Source organism: Myotis davidii, unplaced genomic scaffold (assembly GCF_000327345.1).
Source record: "Myotis davidii unplaced genomic scaffold, ASM32734v1 scaffold1036, whole genome shotgun sequence".
NCBI classification, from domain to species: Eukaryota; Metazoa; Chordata; class Mammalia; order Chiroptera; family Vespertilionidae; genus Myotis; species Myotis davidii.
In genome coordinates this window covers 1,928,829-1,942,769 of record NW_006287260.1, presented here as the reverse complement: position 1 = coordinate 1,942,769, position 13,941 = coordinate 1,928,829, and the positions used below count along the sequence as shown (strand labels likewise).

General features: G+C 55.2%; 1 protein-coding gene across 1 annotated transcript in view; it reads left to right on the top strand.

Moving 5' to 3' along the window:
• The window catches only part of CPNE5 (copine 5), a 100,869-nt gene that overhangs the window by 34,871 nt on the left and 52,057 nt on the right, over nucleotides 1-13,941 (top strand). Inside the window, exons 4-9 of the mRNA XM_006759060.2 lie at nucleotides 6,479-6,582; nucleotides 7,052-7,091; nucleotides 7,311-7,387; nucleotides 9,078-9,137; nucleotides 11,108-11,152; nucleotides 11,450-11,513. Of these exons, the coding sequence (XP_006759123.2) occupies nucleotides 6,479-6,582; nucleotides 7,052-7,091; nucleotides 7,311-7,387; nucleotides 9,078-9,137; nucleotides 11,108-11,152; nucleotides 11,450-11,513 (390 nt within the window). The remainder of the gene's footprint in view (nucleotides 1-6,478; nucleotides 6,583-7,051; nucleotides 7,092-7,310; nucleotides 7,388-9,077; nucleotides 9,138-11,107; nucleotides 11,153-11,449; nucleotides 11,514-13,941) is intronic.

Here is a 13,941-nt window from a genome sequence, read left to right as displayed (position 1 = left end):
GGGGAGGGGGGGGATTTGATGAAAGGAAGAACCGAGGCGGTGTTGACAGGCATCTGGGAGAGCAGGGCGCTGCTGCCACCTCAGCTCTGTCACAGCCTTTTCCTAATTAGCAGTGTGACCTTGTCAGAACCTCCGACCCTGTTTCCTGCCTCTCTTTTCTCATTGGTTGAGAGGATTTGGTTCCTTCGGCTCTGAGATCTCTAGGCTGAAGGTCAACTTGTTAATCAATGAAAGTTTATGGAAATCACTGGGGGGACCAGGACTGTGTGTGTGCGCGCGCATGTGTGTGTGTGTGTATGTGCATGCGTGTGCGTGTGTAGGGGTTGGAGGTGGATGGTGGTGAGCCGAGGTACAGGTCAGGGACACGCACCTGTGCCACCTGACCTGGAGAACCACCCCGACCCCACAGGAAGAGACAACAAGGTGGAAGGCACTGTAGGCACCGAAGAAGTTCAGAGGCTGGGCAGTCTCATACTCTCCACGAGATTGGCTGGGGCAGAGTTCCAGCCTCATGCTTAGCATTAACCTCTTCTTGGTTAGTGACCACCTCAGCTCCTCCTTGATTGGGAGCCAGATCTGCCTGCGTTCACATCCTCTCCCTGCCACCCACTTGCTGTGTGACCTTGGGCAAGTCCCTCGATGTCTCTGAGTTTTGTCTTAGTTAATTTATCTGTGAAATGGGATAATAATAGTACAGCCTCATAGGATTGTTGTGAAGATGAAACGAGTTAATATATGGGAAACACGTGGTGGCTGGTACACAGTAGGGCAGCTATTACAGGTTATTACAGGTACTGGAGGCCTCCTCTGCAGCAGACGTGGCACAGGGCTCCGGGCACATGCCCTTCCCCCTCCCTCGGGAACAGGGATGGTTTGCTCTGTCAGTGATGAGGACATACAGCCTCTCAGGGTTCCGTTGTCTCACGTAGATAATGAGCAACAGACGGTGGGCCGTGGGGGTCCCGGGGCCCTGGCCGGGCTACCCCTCTGCACCACCCTGGCTCTGGGCATTGGCGGGCATTGAGACGGATGTTGGGAGACCTCCGGGTTCCTTGTGGCCGCTTGCCTCACTTGCCTGACCTGGGTTCTCTCTCTCAGCCCTGCACCAGCCCTGGTCCCAGGGCAATTCGGAAGGACAGCTGCCCTCCTGCCCCCATAATCCCCAACACCTGTGTGAGGCGGCGCTCCCGGGAGCCATTTAATTTAGTTCTCAGAGAAGTTTCAAGTCTGCCTCCCCTTCGTGGGTCTGGCTGGAGCCGATGACATGTAATTAATGCTGCTTAATTGCTATTCCCCGGGCTTAGTCAGGAGGTTCCAGGAGCCCTCAGAGCATGTCAGGGGCTCCCACTGGGTTTCATTGCCCCGGACAAGAAGTGAGCTTCTCAGAGGGCGAAAATCCTGATTTCCAGGCTCTTTTCTCATTTGTGTTTTCTTTCTTTCTCCCCCTGGGGGGCTGCCCCGATCCCCGAGGTCAGGGAGGCCCCCACACCTCCTGGATTGCACAGTCCCTTCCCCAATTACGCACACAGACCCTAGGGCCCTCTGCACCAGACTTACTTGGTAAAACAAAGATTTGGGGGCTTCTCTTCGGCTTTGTGGGCCTGAGAGTTCCTGTGCTATGGGGTTTGGTGGCCTGTGCCCCAGACTGTGGGCCGTGTGAGGCCCCTCCTATCCTCAGACCCCGGAGTGTGGGCAGAGGGGCTCAGAAAGGACCGGGAGGAGCGACGGGTGTTTCTCAGGAGCTGGGAGTGTTCAGGGTTAGCTCTGCTCTGCTCACAGGTGGCGAGGGGTTCACCCACCGGCCCCTCCTTCCCAAGTACACAGATCACATGCCTTTGTGTGCTCCCCACTGCTAACACCTCCTTGCTCTGGAAAACTCAACACTTCTGTGTAGGATGAAATAAGCCGCATTGATTTTTTTTATTTTTTTTTAACATCAGTTCAGTTGTGTTCCTACCAGCATTAATAGGGGTGTAAATTGGGCCTGACAGGGACCCGGTGGCTTCCTGGAATTTTAAAAATCCAACTTTTTGCATGTATTTCCTTTGTTATTAGCTCAAGTAATGAAAGCTGTAAACCATCTTTAGTAAGTCCCTGGGTCGTAGGCTGCACAGGCCTTTGTGCCAGGGCACATGTTAATTACCCCTGCGTCCTGGTAATTCATCACTGCCCGGCCGGCTCACCACCCCCTTTCCCGCTCTAGGAGACATGGGGGCCCCGGAGTACCCCTCCCTGTCCTGTTTCCAGGGGAACTCCATTTTCTCCTCCAGCAGCAGATCCATCTCCAGGGAATTCCCCTCTGTTGCAGCTTCAAGTGCCATTTTAAAAGCAGCTGTCATCTCCCCTAATGGGTGTTTTCCTTGCTGGCGGAGAGAGGGGTGCACAAAGAATGCTGGCTCCGTCCGCACTGGGCTTTCTCCAGAGTCCTGCATGGGGGTGGAAGTGGGGGTACAGGTGTCTGAGGGAGGAGGCGATGCACTGAGGGAGAGGAATGGCCCAGTTTAATGGAGCATTCTCTTGAAACAGGGTGTTTACCTGGAAGATTCTGCCTTTAGGAGAAATTTTCCTTTTGTCTGAAGACAGGAGGTATGAAGAATTAGAAAGAGCAGGAGAGGCAAATGCAGGAACTCTTTTGGAACAAGGGTCAGACATGATAAGGTTTAGATTGAATTTAGGCGATGGGGCAGGAACCCAGTCTTTCTCAACTCGAAGTCCTCCCGGTTGCCTTGCACACAGTGGGGCTTCTGTAAGTGCCTGTGAAGTAAAACTCATCTTTGATTTTTATAATGTTTAAAGGCTCTGGCCAGTTAGATGAAATAAAAAAAACACAGGGGTGGGCCAAAGTAGGTTTACAGTTGTTCCTGTAGAAAATGATACAATAATTAATAAATAATCATACAACAATAAACTGTTTCATGGACTCGCCACTGTAAACCTACTTTGGCCCACCCCTGTGTAATGGCCTTTCGAGTCAGACATACCTGGGTTTCGATCCCAGCTCTGCCCATGTGTGTGGACTTGGGCAAGTCACTAGACCTCTCTGAGTCTCCGTTTCCTCACTTGTGCAGTGGGTAATGACTCAGGGTCTTTGTGAGAACCAAATAGGACAATGACCTGCTTGTCTACAGAGCTTCAGTGGGGGCTCAGTCAATGTTCGTTTTCTTCCTTCCTCCCGTCCTGGGTCTCAGCTCCATCTGCAGGTTAGAATCACCTAGGAAACTTTAAAAAACAGTCACTCAGGCCCCGCCTATGGGGATCTGGGTTTAATCAGTCTGTGTGTGTGTGTGTGTGGGGGAGGGGGGGGCGGGAGCTTGAGTATGGGTGTTTTTAAAAAGCTCCTATTAAAGGATACATTTTTAAAAAGTAAAATCATTAATCCCATACAAATATAAAATGAACACATGGCAAAGATTTAACTTGTTAATTAATGAGGGAACCAGTAAGAGTTGCAACTAGTTCAAATACAGCAGGTCCTCAACCGAGGTCTCTTTTTAATGTCTTTTGTGATAATTTTGATGAGGTGCCATGGGAACGTAACTCTTGTTTACACCCATTAGCCTGTGGTAAAATTAGTTTCATTATACATCACTTTTCTTAAAGTCACAGGACCCACCAATGACGTTAAGTGAGGACTTACTGTAATTCAAATAACACACACATATGGCCAATCAGGAATGCTGAAAAGAATTTATAAATACAGGCAAAGCTGGTCAATAGCCAGAGGGTAATAATCAGATAAGCAGTTGCACACCACTTTACTGCATTTATTTGTTTTTCTTCGGACAAGAATCATTTGCATTACTCTACGCTGGTGGTTCTCATCCTGGGCTGCACATTAGAATCACCTGGGAATCTTTTTAAAATCCTGATTTCTGGGCCTCATCCTCCGCAAATTCTGTTTCTTTGTTACTAATGTTGTGGCCTCACCCCATAACAAAGAAACAGAATTTCTGGACGATGAGGCCCAGAAATCAGGATTTTAAAAAGATTCCCTGGTGATTCTAACGTGCAGCCAAGGTTGAGAACCACTGCTCTACGCCTTCCACAATTCACAGAGCTGTAAGGCATCTCACAGATGATGGAAGGTGCGGACCTCTGTGAGGTCAGACAACTGGACTAGTGTGTGGAGAGGAGCACCCAGCAATCTGCTTTTCCGCACGTTTCCGTATCTCACATGTCCCCAGCGATTCTCATGTGCGGCCACAGGGGAGGACCCTGCCGTAGACCCAGTATGCAGCGGTTAGCACCGTTAGCGCTCTGTATTGTAGGTGTCTGTTTAGAGTCGTCCCACCAATAATAGAGAAGCCCCCAAGTACAGGTCCACGTTCCGTTTACATTTGTAGCTCAGCACCCAGCACACTGCCTGGGCCATAACAAGTGCGTCACAACTGTTCATTCAATTAATAACTGAATTGATCGGATAACTTTAAGACGTAAGCAAGACAAGTAGTATTCTCCGTCTTCGGCTGAGGAAACAGGCTCTCAAAGGCTCTGACCAAGTCACACAATTAGCTTATGATGAAGTCAGGACTCAAGCCCACTCATCCATTTCCTCACTCAGCCTCACTGCATTCAACAATTCCTGAGTGCCTACTGTGTGCCAGGCGCCGGAGCACTGCGCTCCTGCTGCCCTCGCCCCTGTAGCGCAACGTGGCTTAGAGAGATGGCCAGAAGGCCTGGGCTGGCGCCTTGAAGTCAGCGATCATTAGCTGTGTGACCCTGGACATAGAGGTGGAAAGAGCCTCAGTAGATTATCGTCAGGGCATGTGGTGAGTGCAGCGATAGGACGTGAGGAAGATCATGGGAGCAGAGGGGAGGGGTGGGAGTTGGAGAGCAGGACTTCCGGGAGCTGAGTCTTCAAACTTCAGCCATTGGCCCCCATGGGGACCAACGAGGAGGCAGTGGTCAAGAGGAGGAAACGGTGAGTCCTGTCCACGGCCACAGCACAGGAGAGTTAGCTGATGGGATTGACAGGGCAGGAGAGTGGTTAGACTGAGGGGGTAAAGCTGCCAATCTAGTGCCCCTCAGAGGGCCCACCCTGCCTTGGGGGGCAGTTCTCTTTGCAGGTTTCTAACTCCTCTCAGGGTAGAAGGGGACACTAGGCTCTGCCCCGAGAGCGGGGACCTTGCCCACCACACGTGAGAGGGCCCACTGCTGGCATTTTCCTGGGCGGCAGAGCCCCATCAAGGAGGACGAGCACTCAGGATTGAGTTTTTCATTTTGGTATTTACTGCCCAAGTCAGACAACAAGTTTATATGTTAAGAAAGATTAACAAGCTATTTAAACTATTTATTGTGCATCTGCCTGCTGTGTACTTTGGAGAATATTGTGCCCTCCTGTCATGGAGGGTAGAGTACGGGGATCCTGCGCTTTATCTTTATCCATGCCTCCTTTTGAAACAAAATCTCACAAACAATGTCCAGTGACTGAGCAGATGTAAGAGAGCTGCTTTGATGGAATTGGTGGCCTGGGGTCAGCCCACACTGCCCTCCTCCCAGGCCTGGAAGACTCCTGGGAACTCAGGGCCCCGTGGGCCACAGTGTCACTCTCCGGGGTTCTCAAAGGGCCGTGCCTGCACCAGCAGTGGCAGCACCACCTGCATTTCTTCAGAAATGCAGATTCTCAGGCACCACCCTAAACCGATTAAATCGGAGCCTCTGGGAGTGAGCCCTGACTCTTGTTTTAACAAACTCTCCAAGTGATTCAGGTGCCCAGAAATGGGGAGGGAAGGGGATTCAATTATTGTCTAATGTGTGAGAAATTCTAGAGTATATGCTGCAGGGGACACCAAGAAAGTCGAGTCTGTGTATTAGTTATCTACCGCCGCGTAACAAACTAGCCCAGGGTTTAGCCACTGAAGCAATAGGGTCATGAATCTGGGGGCAGCTTTGTGGGATCCCCTACCTCACAAGGCCATAGTTGAGGGTGTTGGCCAGAGCCTCGATCATCGCCAGGTTCAGCTGGGGCAGGGTCCACGTCTAAGTGGTCAGTGGTTGTTGGTAGGATTCTGATTCTTAGGGGTGGGCTGGCGTCCTTAGTTCCTTATCACATGGGCCTCTCCATAGGGCAGCTCACAACACAGCAGCTGCCTTCATCAAGGTGAGCCAGCTAGAGAGAAGAGGGTGCCCAAGACGGAAGTCATAGTCCTTTATAACATAATCTTGGGAGTGACCTGGTTACTTGGAAGGGACCTGTACTCTAGTCTGTTCATTAGAAGTGAGCCACGAGGTCCAGCCCACATTCAAGGGGAGGGATTGCGCAAGGGCGTGGATGCCAGGAGGCCGGACCTGACCCCACTGTCCCTGTCTCTGCCCTTGCACTTACATGGGGGCGTCAAATAAGGACACACCTAACCGGAATCCGCCAGGGAAGGAGGGTAGTCACAGGGCAGCACGGGGCCAGGTCCGAGGCCCCGGGCCCAGGGCTCCCTGCGCCGCCAGCCTGGCCCCAAGGTCCACGCCCCGTCTCCTCTTGCAGTTCGGACGCACTGAGGTCATCGACAACACTCTCAACCCCGACTTCGTGCGCAAATTCATTGTGGATTACTTCTTCGAGGAGAAGCAGAACCTCCGTTTCGACCTGTAAGTGGAAGCTGGTGCCGAGGATGGAGCTGGGGAGGAAGCGGTGTTGGGAGGTGCGGCCGCAGGACCTATGGTTGGTCAGGGGGTCCCCTTTCCAGGGAAGGGGGGCAGTGGTGTTAGAGGAAGCCCGGGTTGGCCTGGGATAAAGGTGGCTATTAGCTGGAGTGCAGCCTCATCGGGAGAGGAAGGGAGGTGGGAGAGGGGACAAAGCACCCCCATTGTTCTCAGTTAACTGGGAGGCACTGAGCAGCCACCTGACCTGGCGGGGGTACTGGGGGTTGAGGAGAGATCTTGGGGACAAGTCCAGCTCCAGCTCTGGCAGCCCTTTTCTCCCCAGGTGACAGGGAGGACCCCATTGCCCTCTCCCCGGTCCGAGCTTTCCTGGGATCAGAGCCCGTGTTTTGGGCGCCGGGGTCCTGACCGGGACTGGGTTGGGCGGGACCCCTCACCACCTCTGTGTTTTCTGCAGATACGACGTTGACTCGAAGAGCCCTGACTTATCCAAACACGTGAGTCTCACCTGTCACTGCCCAGCGATTCTACCAGTTTCTTAAATGCCAGTCCGAGCCAGCCCTGCTTCCCTGTGACGGAGTGTGTGTGTCCGATGCGGGTCCTGTCATTTCAGAGCCATCACACTTCCGGGGGGGGCGGGGCGCGGAGAGGGGGGTTGCTGGATGGCTGTGAGCAGAGTGGGTGACACTGGTCTTTTCTGTACCCCGGATGTGCAGGATTTCCTGGGCCAGGCCTTCTGCACCCTCGGAGAGATTGTGGGGTCCCCCGGGAGCCGCCTGGAGAAGCCCCTCACGTAAGTGTAGAGGAGAGTGGGCCTGTCTGAGTTCCTTCTTCAGTGATGGGCCAACTTCCTGCCCAGCCCTGCGGAGGGCAGGCTGCGAGAAGGGGTGAGGAGTAAGAGACCCCATGGGCCCTCCCCTCGCAGGGCTTTTAACCAGTTACCTTGGAGGAACCCCAGCTGGTTATTAGGGCCCCACATTGCTAGGACGGCCCCGGGATGCTCTCTCGTCCCCCAGCCCTTTCCTTGTAGAGGGGAAAAGCCCAAAGCCCAGAGAGGGGAAGTAACTTGTCCAAGGCCACACAGTGAGGAAGTGGGAGAGCTGGGGTTTGTTGAATGGAGGGTTCTACTCACATTGCACGTCCTCAGATTGTTCACCCTCGGTGTGGGCCGGAGCGGGTACAGTGAGGCCCTCCCCCTCTCACGCTGCCCTTGACGGCCTGCATTAAAGGGTGTTAAGTGCTTGCAGGGGGAAGTCGTTATTCTGAGCAGGCTCTGGGATGGAGACCCAAGGCTTCTCACGGCGCATTCTGAGGGTGGCCAGGTGGTGGGGGTGACCTCTCTTGTCCCCGTTTCTCAGGAAACGCCAGGAGCCGAGCCCAGGCAAGAGAGGCCTGAAAACTGGCATGAGCACCCAGGTCCTGGGCAGGGTGGGCAGGAGAGGGGGATCGGGCTGGGCGGGGCACACCCCCAACTTGACTCTGCCAAGTCCACACTGGCTGCTGTCCCCTCACATGATCAGTAATTGCAGAACCTGTTATTATGAGTGTGTGTGTGTGTGTGGGGGGGGGTGTCTCTCTCCAAGGCCCTGTCTCTGACTCCCCAGTAACTGTGGGTAACTTCAGGGCCCCCAGAAAGGCCTCCCTGTCCCCCAAAAGGTCACCTCCTCCGGGCTCACAGAAAATAATGATAACAGCTATCATTTGTTGAAAACAGGGAGCAAACTCAGGTTAGGGGGGCTCTGAAGCTTAGAGAATGTGGGGACCCAGGGGTGAGTGTGTGTCTGCCCCTCTCAGCTCCCAACTGCCTGGGTCAAAAGCCCATGAGTCACTTGTGTCAGGTTTCTATCCGCTGTCACCTGGTCCACCTCAGGTGAAGGGCGCGCCTTGGGGGGATTGAGGGAGACCTGGGTAGGAGGGGCCTGGGGAGCTGTGCCTTCAGGGGAAGCAGATCTAAACCGTGGGGGCTGGGGGATGTTTGGTGTTGCTGGAGGAGGGGACCTCTTCTGTCCACCGAAGGGTCCAGTGCCTCAGGGCAGTGGTGGTCTTGGCCCGGCCTGTGGGCAGCTCCGATCACCAGGGTCTCTGTTCTGGGCCAGACAGCTTTGCTTCTGTGACCCCGTGGGATCCCTCCGCACTTCCCACTCCGCAGCCTGGGCCCGAGGCTCAGAGAGGTGCGCAGTGGTTCTCAGGCCGCAGGGGCCTCACACCCCCTGGAGGGCTTGGTAAACAAAGACGGTGGGGCCTTTCTAGCACATTCCCAGGCGGTACAGATGCCGCTGGCCCAGAACCCCACTTTGAGAACCCCTGAGGTAGCATCACCCAGGACTTTACAACCAGGTTTTGGGAGAAGACCTGTGCCTTTTGGTCCTACCTTGATGTTTGATCCAGGACAGAAACCTGTCTCCACGAACCCAGAAGCCATTGCTCTGGCCTCTCAGGACAGGGAGCTTAGCTCACCACCCGCCCTCTTCCTCTCCGCACAGGATAGGAGCGTTCAGCCTGAACTCCAGGACGGGCAAACCCATGCCAGCTGTGTCCAGCGGGTAGGTCCCCAGACATCTCTGGCTGGAGTCCTCAGACCCTCCGCCAGCTCTGCAGAGGGGCCTCCGAGTCCTGGCCCTGTCCAACTCCCGCCACTGTGCACCCAGCCTGGCCGGGGACAGAGGGCCCGGTCCCTCCGCAAGGGCTCAGGCACTTTGGGGCACTCTGCATGCAGCTGGCCCATCCCCATCCAGGCTGGAGCCCCAGTGGCTCCCGGGACTTTGTGAGCAGGGATTTTGTGAGCAGCGTGGGGCCTTGGGTAGGGGCTGTTAACAGGAGTCAGAGGGACTGGGCACTTTCCCTTCCCTTCCTCTCTCTCTGGCCTGGTTTCCTCTCGCCACTCACCCTCCTCTGTCCCCCTCTACCTCCCTCTCCCCTCCCCTCACCCCCTTCCCCTCCATGGCTCCCACTGCTGGGTGTCGGCCTCCTCTCAGCCTCCTCAGAGGAGCTTTAGCGAATCCTCTTTCTGCGTTTGCTCACCAGCTGCAGCGGCCAGCCTCCAGCCTCCACTCTGGCCTCTGCTTTCGGCTGGCCTCACGCAGACCCTGCCCACTCCTCCCCTCTCCTCTCCTGGTAGGAGGGAGGGTCCTTACCCACCGGGGCAGGGGAGGGAGCTGGGCTTGGGGTCCAGCCCGGAGGTGCTTCCGGAAGATGATCACCAGGCTGAGTGAGCAGAGCTTGCGGAGGGCTCCCGGGGGCTGGGGTCCCAGCAGCTGATGAACCACCAGACCAGCTGGGTGTGGGAGAGGGGCCTCCGGGGACCCGGGGGCTCACAGCCCAGGAGGGGGTGGATGCTGATTGACCTGGGAGTAGAGAAGCAGCAATTAGAAAGTGAGCCGGAGTCAGAGAGAGAAATAGAGAGGGTGTGTGTGTGTGTGTGTGTGTGAAAGAGAGAGAGAGAGAGAGAGCAGAGGGAAGGGGGAGAGAGAGAGAGAGAGAGAGAGAGAAAGACCAGAGGGAAGGGGGGAGAGAGACAGAAAGGAAGGCCGAGCAGGTGGAGCAGGGCTGGGGAGGGGAAGGGAAGATGGGAAATAGAAGAGGGGCTCAGAGGCAGAGAGGATAGATGGAGAGGCGCTGGGCGAGGAGGCTGGTGTGAGGGTTTATCACCTGGTCCACAAATCATTTCTCTACTACCAGGAAGGGCCAGACAGGGGGGCACCCAGTTCAGCTGCCCCTGTCTAAGGGGACAAGCTGGCAGGCCCTGCCACCTGCCTGTGACAGGGGGACCTCCAGAAGTGGCCCCTGCTCCCCTGGTATAGAGAGATCTAGGCCGGCTGATCAGACCCACTCCCCGGCCTCCCCTGCCTCCTGTGTGAAGGCCCCTTCCTCTGAGAATTGGTGCAAGGAAGAGCTCCATCGGTGGTTCTCAAAGTGTGTTCCACAGTCAGCATGCCGGTGGCTCTGAGGCTGGCCTGATGTAAAGGAAAGGGGGCAGGGAGGGAAATGATGCTCCCTGAGGGCCTTCTCTGTGCCAGGCCTGTGTGCATATTCGCTAGTAAAACGGATGCTATGATCATACCCATTTTATGGGTAAGGAAACTGAGGCTCAGAGAGTCTCAGCCCAAAGCCCTGCAGCTGCTGGACAATGTGACATTTTCTTCTACCTCCCAAGGGCCCCTGGCCGTACTGGGACCCCTGTTAGTCCCAAACATTGGAGTGGGATCACTGGTTCTGGTGGGAGGGGTTCCTCCTGAATAAGAGAAGAGGCGGTGCAGGTCATGTTCCCTGGGAACTTGCTCTCCTGGCGGAGATTCCCTGGGTGGCCGACCTCCCTGGGGAGTTGGTCCAGGGGAGGTAGGCATGGGAGAAAGGCTGGGCACGCTCCCCCCAGGGTATGCCAGCCCTTCTGCGTTACTCCCTGTTGCTGCTCTGCTGACATGAATCGGAGCGGCTCAGGGCTGGGACGTTCTGGGACTCTGGGGTCAGCTGCGTGCAAGGTGGGATGGCTGCCCACAAGGTCTTTTGCCCACAGAAGTGGTCTTTGGATGGACAGAACCACAGGCCTGGAAGCCTCTGGGTGAGTCTGGATGCTTCTCTGATTCTAGGACTTGCAGTGCAGACACTGCCTCTCCTGGTGGGAGCAGGGGCGGCAGCTCCAGGCCAGGGCTGGCCCAGCAAGCAGTGTCCTAAGCCGCCCTGCACCTTGTTTCAGGAGACTCTGTCTTGGGGTGGGGGTGGGAGGACAGGGGGGCTCTGGCATCTGGCAGATCTGCTGCAGGTGGGGGGTGGGAGGATGAGGAGGGCTGGTTCAGGGAGGGTTCAGGCTTTGGTTTCTGTGTCTGGCTCTCCATCCTTTCACCTTCTCCTCTCCCAGCGGTGTCCCAGGGAAGAAGTGCGGCACCATCATCCTGTCCGCTGAGGAGCTCAGCAACTGTCGGGTGAGTGGCAGAGGGACTGCAGGGCAGGCCTGGGGGGTGAGGGGTGGTATGGAGGGGAGGCTGGCTTCCCTGTGGCCCCGGGACCCTGTGGTCCTGGGAGGGAACAGGAAGACAGGGCTCCTCAGTCATCCCTCTCCCAGAATTCCCTAGCACGGAGCTGGAAGGCGAACGCCTTTCCTTGCTTAGCTCACGGAGGCCGTCAGCAGCAGAGCCCTGGCCCCTGGCTCCCGCAGGCCTCCTCCACTCCCCGTCATGGCACCACTCGCTGGCCGGAGCCAGCACTGCCTTGGCATCAACCCTGCAGCAGGGGGGCCTTTTCACTCTTGGAGCCTGGGCGCTTGGCATTTACTGTCATTTTTCACTTTTAGCTCTAGAGTAGGGTGACACCCTGCATGGAATGAGAGAGCGAGGGCGTGTGGTAGGCGTGTATGTGTGAGAGTGCGTGTGCGTGTGTGCGTGTGCATGCATGTGTACCTGTGTGTGTGAGTGCGAGCGCGAGCGCGCTGGGAAGCAGAGTCTCAGTGCAGGCAGCCTTGGTTTTGTTCTGTGCGACTGTGAGAAGCAGTGGACGGACACAGCTGGAGGGGCCCCGGGGACCCGAAGGCTGCTGCTGATGACAAAACAGGACTTACATGTCAGGTGATGGGTATTTTACAGAAGTTATCACTACTCCTGAAACAGTTCCAGTTTTAGATACTGTGTTATTCCCATTTTGTGGATGAGGAAATGGAGGCTCAGAAAGGCTAGGCCACCTGATGAAGGGCAAAAAGGGGTAGAGTCAGGGTTCGTATCCAGGTCAGCCTGACTCTAAAACCCGGGTCACTGCCCCAAACCACCCCGGCTGGCATGCCTTTAGGGTAATTAGGAGCCCGGGTAGGAGCTTGGGTCCCGGGAGGAAAGGCGGAGGCAACAAGAGCCTGAGCACAAGACCAAGCCTGGGGTCACCTGGGGAGCCAGCTCCCTGGGCGGGTCCAGCGCAGGTGAGGGGCCTGCGCGGGATGCGGAGAGACAAGGTTTCCTGACCTCCGTGCAAGTGGGTGCAACTCCTGTGTCTGTTAGCTCTCAACATTCATTTAAGATTAGAAACAATTTAAATGATGTATTCATGTATTTAAGAGCAGCAATAGTTTACCCCGGTGCTGGTTAACATAAATAACATCTTGTTTGAAAAATAGCTGTATTTCCAAAACAAAAGCCATCTAGTGAGAGGAGCGGCCTTGTTTTAATTCCTGTGCCTCTCTTCAATCCGCCCGACGCGAGGACTGCATCCGCACGTCTGCTCTGCAGTCAGGTGTTGTGGCACCACCGTCGGGTGACTTCTAGAAAATTCCACGTCTTGTCAGCATTATTATGAACATAGTTTCTGCCTCATGGACCCGGGGTGGGGGGTGTCCTGGTCCATACTTTGGGAACTCCTGGTATGGAGGTGTAAATTGTTAGCCAACATTAGTTGAGAGATTATCCTGAACCACACACTGTGCTAAATGGTTACATGCATCGACTTGTTGATCTCATCTATAATAATAAAAGCATAATATGCTAATTAGACTGGATGTCCTTCCAAACGACCTTCCAGACGAAGCCAGGGCTGTGAGGGAAGCCCGGGTTCCAGGTGTCAGAGGGAAGCCGGCACTGGCAGCCGGGGGAAGGAAGGCCTGCTCTTGCACGAATTTCGTGCACCGGGCCTCTAGTGTATTATAATATGTAATGTAATGTGTAGTATGACATATTATAATGTCTGATGTATTATGGTCCTCATTTTGCAGAGAACTTGTGACCTGCCCAAGGTCACATGGCCACTGAGTAGATTGAACGCAGGCAGTCCAGTTCTAGGGCTGGGTCTTTAACCACCAGGCTGTGGGGTTCCAAACGGCTTGCAGTGGGAGAATGAGGTGCAATGGATAAGAGGACACTACAGTAAGAACCACGTCCACGCACATGCCCCTGCTGGCTCTGGTCTGTCCACTGCTCTGCGGCCCTCAGTGGGTCTGGAGGAGCTTGACAGAGGCCTCAACCTCCCCCGTGCCTCCACCAGCAGAGGGCTGGGCGCACAGTAGGTGCTCACAATGACCTATCACAACCTGTGACTGAATGAGCAGGAGGCACAGCAGCAGGTGAGGATGAAACCACACCTGTGTGTGGGAGGAGCCCAGCTGACAGGGAAGATAGCTTCTGGTCAAGCTCCCCGAGCCTCGGTTTCCCCACTTGTATGCCAGAGGGTTGCTGTGAGGTTAGAGATGGACTGTGCCTAACTGGCTTCTCCAGGGCGCCCGGGAAAGACTGGACTCCTTGCGGCCTCCCCTCAGTTTGCCCCGAAGCTTCTAGCTCAGCCAGTGACATCCTCCCTAGTTTATAATTAAATAAGGTCAGGAAAGTGAAAGTGCTTCCTAAAGAAATTCTAAAGCTCTAGAAAAGGCTGGGTGCTGTC